The 9,892-nt window shown below is 41.6% G+C and overlaps 1 protein-coding gene across 1 annotated transcript; it reads left to right on the top strand.

Moving 5' to 3' along the window:
- The first annotated feature begins 509 nt into the window (after positions 1 to 509).
- Positions 510 to 3,735, top strand: LOC311001372 (sialoadhesin-like). The gene is made up of 5 exons (XM_083992454.1): positions 510 to 535; positions 1,435 to 1,473; positions 1,868 to 2,462; positions 2,533 to 2,706; positions 2,926 to 3,735. The coding sequence occupies exons 3-5, from the start codon at positions 2,252 to 2,254 to the stop codon at positions 3,003 to 3,005; spliced, it is 465 nt and encodes a 154-aa protein (XP_083848580.1). The 5' UTR covers positions 510 to 535; positions 1,435 to 1,473; positions 1,868 to 2,251; the 3' UTR covers positions 3,006 to 3,735.
- The last annotated feature ends 6,157 nt before the right edge of the window (positions 3,736 to 9,892 follow it).

Below are 9,892 nucleotides of genomic sequence, written 5' to 3'. Positions count from 1 at the left end.
TGGCCGGTAAACCATGAGGGTGACGATTTAGTGCTTTAATTACATTTATTATTTTGCTTAGACAATTAGTAATTTCATTTGGTTTGGTTAGGAATAGATTGTGTTTGTTCTAATTAGTTAATTTTCCTGATTTGCTTTGTTTGTAAATTAGCTGTTGTCTTTTGTGTTCAGTGTTTATGTTAATCCCTCTTGTGTTCAGTAGTTTAGGTCTGTTTCGTTCTGTTTGTCTTCTGTTGGTTTGTTCAGTTGGCTTTTGTAGAGTTATTTGAACTCTATTATGGGCCCAGTCTTGAGAAATGTTGATTGCTTTATACTTTGGGTAAATAAAAACCCCTTTTTTGAAAAAGCTAACTGTTGTCCTCATTGCCGACTGACTCCCCCCCCCCCCCCCCATGTGTTCATGTCTCTCCACCAACACCAACCACCCCCACACCCCAGGCTGCAGAAACCACTGACATCTGTGAACAGGAAGGACCTGATGATCAAACATCCCTTAACATCAGAACGATGCGCACGTCTCTTCAGCTGCTGCTCTGTAAGTAAATGTTCACGATCCACTTCTCACTTCTAACTCGAGGGGCTTATCCTACGAAAATAAACAACTTTGACTACTTCTCTCATCCGCAACACCACCTGATTATTAGAAGTTGGACGTCAGATGGATGAAACTCAGACAGGTGGTGTGATGTGTTTCAGATCGTTGATGTGATCATGTGACCAACTTCTCCTCAGCTCAGGTGTAACATTAACAAAGTTTATCAATGGACGTAGGAGTTCATCTGTGTTCTGGATTTGTCTTTATCAAAACTTGTTCAAAACTCAGCTGCCCGCCTCCTCACTGGTAGCTACACGTAACCACAACCACGTCACTCCAGTCCTGGCCTCACTCCACTGGCTTCCGGTGCATCTTAGAATTAATTTATGAATTGTATTGTTAGTTTTTAAAGCCGTTCATGGATTGGACAGGCTCAGGACCAAAGGCGACCAAGACTTTGGTGTGGCTCTGGAATAGCCTGCCCTTCCACTTAAGATCGGCCCTGACGCTAGAGGTGTTTAAGTGTCCTCTGAAGAACCATTCATTCGACATGGCATTCAACTCAGTTTGAGGCAGAGCCCTTCTTGCCTTTTGCTTTTGCTTTGTCCCAATGTATGCATGCATGTTTGTACAATAAATTGTATGTGTGTGCTGTATTGCTTTGTGTATTGTTTTAACTTTCTATCTGTACAACACTTTGACGACTTCGGTCATTTTAAATGTGCTCTAGAAATAAAATTTGACTTGACTTGTCTTTATCTCCGAGGTCAAACTAAAGTAGTGTTGTTGTTGTAGTTGAGAGTTATATGTTGACATGAAGCCACTGACTTATAGACTATCGACTGAAGTTCACACCTTTGCTGCATGTGAAACTTCACGCTCGTGTCGTTTCCCCTCAGGCCTGACCACAACCCTGTGCTGCTGCAGACACACACCAGGTTGGTACAGCAAACACATGCAGTCACCTGCTGTGGAGGCTTCACAGCATCTCTGATTCACGCTCCCTTTTCTACTCCCTGTTTACTCAGGACTACTTCTGGGGAGCATACGTCAGTCCGACTGCCCAAAAGTCTGACAGCTCATTTCTCCGACTACCCATTCTACAGTGTTAAGGTTAGGTTTAGGGTAAGGTTAAGGGTTAGGGCTACTTAAGTCGGAGAAGTGGGAGGTCGGACTAATGGATGCAAAAATAATGAAAGGTATGGTCGGAGAAATGGGTAGTCGGACAGACGTCATGCACCCACTACTTCCTACTTTATTCTCATCAATGTCACTTTTCTGGATTCACATCACTGAAGATTAAAGTCAGATTTATCATGAATCCTCTCTCAGCTCGTCTGATTGTGAGTCCCAACAGCTCTCAGCTGTTCATTGGACACTCTGTGTCTCTGAGCTGTGAAGAGGACGACAGCTCTGCTGGATGGAAGGTGATGAGGAACACAACCATTGAAAGCAGAGCTGAGTGCGGAGTCCACTGGGGAAAACCAAACGGTTCATCCTGTAACATCAGCTCCATCGACCCACTGGACAGTGGAGTTTACTGGTGTGAGCTGAGAGAGGGAGCAACAAGCAGCAGCAGCATCAACATCACTGTGACTGGTAAGATCAGACTGTGGAGTCAGTGTTGATGAAGCTGTGTGGAAATGGATCAACTGCTGTACTTTGTCTCTGTGTTGAGGTGGACCAGTGATCCTGCAGAGTCCTGTCCTCCCTGTGATGGAGGGACATGATGTCACTCTGAGCTGTCAATCAAAGGAGACCCCTCCCTCCAACCCCCCAGCTGCTTTCTATAAAGATGGCTCCCTCATCAGGACTGAGCCTACACGTCACATGACCATCCACCATGTTACCAAGTCTGATGAAGGCCTCTACAGCTGTAACATCACAGGCCATGGAGGGTCTCCACCCAGCTGGATCACTGTCACAGGTCAGGAGGTTTCACCATTTCACCACTTATTCATCCACATATTTACCTGACCAGGTGAATCTCTCTACAGAAAGTCCTGCTACAGCTCCACCCACGGCCTCAGCTCCGCCCCCTCCCTTAGCCCCGCCCACCATCTCCACCACTCTCCATCTTGTCCTCACTGTGCTCCGTCACCTGGTGGTCATCTGTCCGTACGTCGTCTCCACTGTCATCATGGTGTCTCTGTATCGACAGAGAGCCTTAGGTAGGCTATCAATCAATCAATCAATCAATCAATCAATCAATCAATCAATCAATCAATCAATCAATCATAAAGTATTATAGTATTTTATTCCTCAGTCACTGTCTCCATTATGTGTTGTTGATTGTTATTGATTATAGATTAATTATCAGCCTCTTACTGTTTGTAAACTGAATCTAAATCTTACCAACTCCTCCTCCTCAACTATCTCCACGGCAACAGCCACACCCACCCGTGCTGAGCAGCCATTGGCTGAGGACTATGATGACATCATGGCGGTCACCACTGAGCACCACTTCTGACCAGAACCAACATCTTCATCATCTTCATCATCGTCAGCTGGAACCAAACTCCAGTCAAACTGCTGAACCAAAGTGAACGCTCGCGGTGTTCCACAAGGTTCTTTACTGGGTCCTCTACTCTTCATCATCTATATCCTCTCTCTTGGCAATATTTTCTGTTATTTTGGTATTTCCACTTTCATAGTTATGCTGACAACACTCAAATCTACATCACCACCAAACCGGACATGACATCACCCTCTAGTAACCTTACAACCTGATCTGCAAACTACAAACTGTACAAATGTTTCATATCGGGTCATGTCCGGACTTCGATTGCGGTTTGTACCAGGTTGATTTACAGTAATTCATTTTCCAGCCCGTTGAGACCCCTGTGTCATATTTTTTGTTTTTCCTGGGTAACCTCCCCTCCTCCTCCTTCAGGGTAATATTTCTGACCAATGAGAGAACAGCTGGTTCACACATGGCATTTGTTAACAATTTTGAGCTGCTACTATGTGAACACAAATGACCCAAAAGAAAAACACAACAAGTTTTAGCCACTAAATCGGAACAAAGTGAACGAACTGTCTGAATGAATCCTTAGACTCAGTTAAATGAGTGCTGTTCAGCAACGAGACTCTGGAAGTCACATCTGGACTCTGGACTCTATTGAGACCTTCAAGTCCCACCTGCACCGTTTTCAAATCTTGTACTTCCTATAACACCTTGTCCCCCAACTGTTTTATCATCCTTGTCTATTCGTTTAGCCACATTGTGTTTTCTTTGTATTTCTATGTGTATTTCTTGTGCTGTTGTATTTTATATCTATTGTTGCTATTGTTTTTATCTGTACAGTGACTTTGAATGCTGTGCAAGGTGCCCAACAAATAAAATGTATCAATCATTATGTTCACAGAGTCTGAACTGCTCGACATCCATGATTACTTAAAGTCCAGTTTAAACCAGTTTTGATGTAAGGTGTTACCTGCAGCAGCAGCCAGCAGGTGGCAGCACCACACTTCACCCTGAACATCAACACACTTTGACTCTGTAGAGCTGCTCTCAGATCAGGTTATCGAAGAACTGAACATCTGGCTTAGGATCAATCAATCAATCAAGCAATCAATAACAAATATATGAAAAAAAGGGATTTGGAAAGTCTTTTCTGTGTTTTTACATTCATTTATTCTTTGTTTGTGTTCCAGCATTGTGATCCATAGAAACAGGAAGTGACATCAGAGAGAGTTCAGGTCTGGTCAACATGTGATTTTACTGAAGAATCATTGAGACTTGACCAGATGTCAAAGATCAACATGAACTCATTGATTATTGATTGTCATTGATCCAGTCAGACAGTCACTTGACTGTCAAAAAAACGCTTCTTGTTAGTTAAAATGTTAAAACACAATAAAATGCATTTAAACAATAACACAACTTGAAAAGAATCCCCTTGAACATCTCACAACATTTTAACTTCCTGAGAGCTGAGAGAAGTATCTGATAAACACAAGGCTCCTCCCATGAAGCATCATGTTTCAGCCTGGAGACACTCACTTGATGTGACCTCTGTGGACCAATCAGGATGTGAGTGTTTAAACATACAAAGCTCTATCTCATTGGAATAAACTTCCTCCCATTTTAAAATCCATTCCCACTTGTTTTCTTTAGATTAAATGTATTTTCCCACTTAAGCACAAGGTGTTTGTGTTGTTGATTTTGTTTTGTGTTTTGTAATGGGGGTATGTACTGTATATGAATGTATGTGTATGTGAGCACACACACACACACACACACACACAGTCAGAATATTTTTACTATACCAGAACCATTTATAGCATTTACCTTATGAGCAATAAGAAAACAACAATATTACCACTATGTAGTTTTATGACCTTAAAATAGTGTTTCTAAACTCATTGAAGTGGTAGAAAAATGGTTAATAGGATGAATGGTGCCGCGGCTGCAGCCTTGAGCTGGGCTGCACAGCCAACCAGCCTCCCTCGAGCTCTGGAGCTTTGCTCAGCACCGGTACCGGCAACAGGGACCTGGGCTACTGTGCTTCTCTGGGAAAGACACAGCAACAGAAAGTTGCTCTTTTCAACCACAGTACCAGTTCCACCAATCCTATGGGGCCTTAGAGCAAAAATGGTGCTAGCGGGGCAAATACCTTAAAACACGGTGGCCTGCAAGGACAAACAGTGATAATCACTAAATCCCCTGAGGGCAAAAAATATATATACATCCGTGCAATATCTACTGTATGATCTCACTCACATGATTCAAGGTTTCACATCAGTCTTAGCTGCTGTATAGCGAACTTCAGGTAAACTCTGCTCTGTGAGTTTTCTCAGAGGGGAACCCTCTGGGCCTTCAAGGTATTCAGTGAAGGCCTAAGAAAAAATATTGAAATATTGTACTACTATATATTTATTTTTTTATTTTTTTTTATTTATTTACTTTATACAGTGAGTAACACACAAGTAATATTTTCTAGATCATTGTTATAAAGTTGGACTAATATTTATTGGGAAACAATGGGTTAATATAATGTAACGGGAAATGGACCAATCACAATTTTTCTTCCAACGGTATCTGGGCAGTAAATCATCGACTCCCCCTGCAGGGCCTTCAGTGGCTGTGACTGAAGGCCCGTGTAATGCAAGTCAATGTGGGCATGAATTTGAGATTGACAGGTGTCTTAGCCAATCATATTCCACTGAGTTGTGGGCGGGACCATACTACGACATCTTCCGGGTATTCGCGAATACCCGGAAGATAGCTGCCAAAATAGTGAGGGAGCGGGTTGCCAAGTCCGCTTATTATACGTGACTTTGGGCTTGTTTTTCTGTGAAGTCGCTTATATTGGTAGTCGTGGGTTGCGGGTTTTTGGGCTTGTTGTTAAAGTGTAGTTACTTATTTAGGGCTGCTTCCAGCTCCATGAGTTGTCAAGCAGATATTTTCGACATGTTATTTAAACGCAGGATAGTTTGTCCTCCTGCTGGATGTGTCACCCCCGTTCCCCCCGCCCCTCCCTTCCCCCGTACACACACGGCACTTTGCCACGGTGACAACAACAACAAGATTGTCTGAATCTAGCTGTTACTGTTACAAATGTTTCTGGTTTGGAGACTCGGATGTGAAAGCACGTCATCACTGCTGTTTCCACCGAGCAGCGGTGCTGCCGTGAGCCCCCCGCCCCCGTCCCTACAGCCCCCACCGGCGGTGTCACGGAGCTGTCCCCGCTACAGAGACCCGCTCCACGCCGCTGACACCCCCACCACACCCATCTTAGAGCGACATACACAGCCTCAGTCACTACTCACCTCATCTACTGTGATGACACGGTCAATATCTATTCAAGTGCAGTTTTGTTGAGACTTGATAAGCCATTGTATTTATTGTTTTGGTTGTGCGTGGTTTTATATTTGAGTGCATCTTTTCTTAACAGAGGACAGGGTCTATTCTTGTTTTTGGTTGTGATTTTTATTCAAGTGCAATTTTTGATTTTTTTTAAATATAATATAATATAAAATATAATAATGTTTCAAATTAACCTAGATATGTTTAAGCTTCCTTTTGACATGTATATCATTTTATGTGGTCTTCAAATATGAAAAGCAGAGTGATTTTGGTAAAAACATGTTTAGATTTATTTATCTATGTGAAGAAATGAAAATAATTCCATTTACAATGAAAAAAAAAAGTATTAAATAGTTAATTTGCATTTAATGTTAATGGTTCAAAGGATGTCAGGCTGAATGGTCGGCCGACTCGGCCCCCACACATTTTACCTCACCAAATCTGTCCCTCTTTGCAAAAAGTTTGGGGACCTCTGGTGTAAACCTACAATTTTATACCGGTAGTTTGATAGCCATTAAGGCCAGTGAAAAATGAGCATTTACAAAGAGCTTGTGCCTTTTTCCCATGTCATCTCAGGAGGTGTTTGTTTTATAGCCACTTTTGGCAGAAATATTAAATCTACAGTGAAATTCAACTGTGTCTAAGCTCAAACAAACACAAAAAACATTATCAGAAATACATCTTTAGTTGTTGAACAGCTCATGATTGACATTTTACTTTCATTCCAGCTAAACAAATAAGTGAATGTGTGATTTGCTTGTTTCATTTATTTATTTAATTAAATGAGTGATTCATGATAGCCAGCTTTGAATGACTGTTTTTCCAGAATCACCTTGTGTGTTGTGAAGCCAGTTAGGGCAAAGAAACATGTAATATGCCGACCATCCATGTGACAAGGCTCTGGCTATTATTAGGGCCACGGGCAATCGCACCGGGCACTGGTCCCAACAGCTATGAAATAGCTGCAGGGACCAGTGCCCGGGCAAAGCCCGTAAGTCGCGAAAAACTGTGCAAAATTTTGCATTGAAGTCAATGGGACGGGCGGGAAAAAAAGAGCGAAAAAGACCAATCATTGGAGTTTAACAAACGTCTACTGCTCAGGCATACTTTCACCTAGAGACTCCATTTAAACTTTAAACAGTAGACACAAGTCTTGTGTATTGTCGTATTACTCCACGTTTTGATAGGTCATATAGTTTTTGATCAATTCCTGTTCAATGACCATGATCATTTTTGGAGAAATTATGAGATTACAATGGTTGTGTATTGCACGGAATGTTCGTGACATCATCGGTTAGAGTGGGAGAGATGCCAGAAAAACTCCAGATTTTTTCTCTTTCCACACTCGGCCCGGCCACAATTTACACTCTACACACATAATTTTTTCAGAATTTGTAAGACAAACTTGTTATCTCTCTTATCATGTGCTCAAAATATCAGAGAGACTTACAGAATTTACAGAATAAGCCTCTGAGTGCGGCCATGTCTGTCTCTGCTCCTCAATTACCACGTTTACATGATGTTTTTAAAGCGGAATTAATTAATTCCGAATTAAATAGTTCGGAATTAAAATATTTTCCTTCGAGTTTACATGGACATAATAATTCCGAATTAGGGTTTACATGGAAAACACGTTAACCTGTTCACGCAGGCCCCCTAGTGGTTGGGACGCCGGCGTCCCAAATCAATAACACATGAACGGCGTCCTTAATATAACGAAACGTAGGCATGCTGTAATGAAAACTCCACCACAGACCTTTTAAGGACACCTTCGGCAACATGTAGAAAAAAAAAAGAAGTTTCTGGGTGCTACGGTTTTTTCACAGTCACTGAAAATGTCTCAAACAATATCAGACTACGGCAGCCCACAAGTGACGTCACGTCAACAACGAAGGTGATTTTAACATATATGTACCATCTGTACACCTCTTCTTTCACCACCAAAAAATCATAAACTGTCATATAAACAAAAGCAAAGCACAAAAATGCAGTTTTTACCCCATTAAAGGTTTAAACCAGCCTGCTCACTCAACACACACAAACCCGGAAGTCATTTTCGAGTGCCGAAAAAGACGGACATTTGTCAATGATAGACCCACTAAAACACTGAATAAAATTACAAGCTTACCCTCTTGTTAAAGCTGAAGATGTGCTCGACAAAACAGGCATGGGCCATTTAATCCATCGTGACCAGATAATCCATTAATGGTTACGTTTACCCGCAGTGCTAATGCTATGAGCTATTATCCGTCAGACTGCGCACCCGCTTTGCGCATCTCTCGTCGCCTGTCAATCAAAGTCACGGGGGTGAAAACTTTTTGGTCCAATAGCAGAGATTCTAAGGTGGGACCTGACGTATAATGATCCCTGATTGGGCAAAGCTTAAGCCTGCACCAAGCTGGTTCATGTGGTTCCCTCTCCCCCTAGTGTCAACAAGTAAGCAATACAAGTATCCACAAAAAGTGTGTTTTTACTGCCCCAAGTTTAATTAAAATAATAATAAAAGACAAAATGAACTATTTCAAATGTCCTTGTTAATTTAAGCCATCACTGATGGTTGTGGGATGTTTACTTCTGGAGTTTTAAAGGAAAATAACAATATAATACAGGCGAAAATAGGTAAATTCATGTTTGGATGGGTTTTGGACACTAAATATTCATCCCCATAAATTAAATTTTCAAATGGCATTTTACTTATGCAACTGGTGTTCCTAAAAGCCATCAAGTATGTGATTGGCCCCAGTAAGTTATCTGTTGGAAAAAAAAAAAATCTCACTAAAATCTTGCAGTGTGCATTTTAGCCAAATTGGACAATTTTGGACAGTTTTTGCACGCTGTACATCGCCAAGGGACACTGTTTGGAAAAACTCTATAGTGCCTCAGTAGTTTTACATATCAACCTAAAATTTGGTACATATGTGGACAGGGAGTGTGTGAACCATATATGTAAAATTCAACCTGTTTTATAATTAGGATTTTGATATATCACCTTTTCACCAAAAATTTCAAACTCGTTTTGTTTTTTTTTCAAAAAAAAATTGTAATTTCAGAAGCCCATTTTTTTATGGAATGACTCAATTCAATATTTTATAGATATAGATGTAAAGGGACAAAGGTTTTCTTTCATTTAAGCCATTAACCATAGTTGTGGGATTAGTACTTCTGTAAATAAAAAGCTTTAATTGCAGTGATACAAAAACAGGCGGAAATTGCCAAAAATTGCCTCTGCATGAAGAGGTTCGCCTTTATTTAATTCCGCTCAACGTCTGGAGGTCGGGAAGCGTTCTGATTGGACAGAGGGTACACGTGTTTACGTCTACCGGAAGAAAACAAACTCCATTCCCAGTGTGTGAAGCTAACAACTTAGTCTAGTGGCGGCGGCGGCGGCGGCCAACCACCGGGGTCTGTGAAGCGGGTTCATGAAGCCTGGTTGTCCCGACATGATTCACTCACAACACTGCGGCTGTAACGTTATGTTGTGTGTGTTGTAGCCTACTTTTCACGGTTAAATTATCACCGCGACACACACATAGAGCGGCGAGTCA

The sequence above is a fragment of the Trachurus trachurus genome (genome assembly GCF_905171665.1).
Source record: "Trachurus trachurus genome assembly, chromosome: 18".
Taxonomy (NCBI): Eukaryota; Metazoa; Chordata; class Actinopteri; order Carangiformes; family Carangidae; genus Trachurus; species Trachurus trachurus.
The sequence above is the reverse complement of the archived record's forward strand: the minus strand, read 5'-3'. Positions and strand labels throughout refer to the sequence as shown.

What these genes read in the sequence shown, in the direction of transcription:
- LOC311001372 (XM_083992454.1), top strand. Translation starts at nt 2,252, where the DNA reads ATGGAGGGACATGATGTCACTCTGAGCTGTCAATCAAAGGAGACCCCT. An exon ending in CAGCTGGATCACTGTCACAG is followed by an intron (nt 2,463 to 2,532) that starts GTCAGGAGGTTT and finishes ATCTCTCTACAG; the next exon opens with AAAGTCCTGCTACAGCTCCA. An exon ending in GTATCGACAGAGAGCCTTAG is followed by an intron (nt 2,707 to 2,925) that starts GTAGGCTATCAA and finishes CCACGGCAACAG; the next exon opens with CCACACCCACCCGTGCTGAG.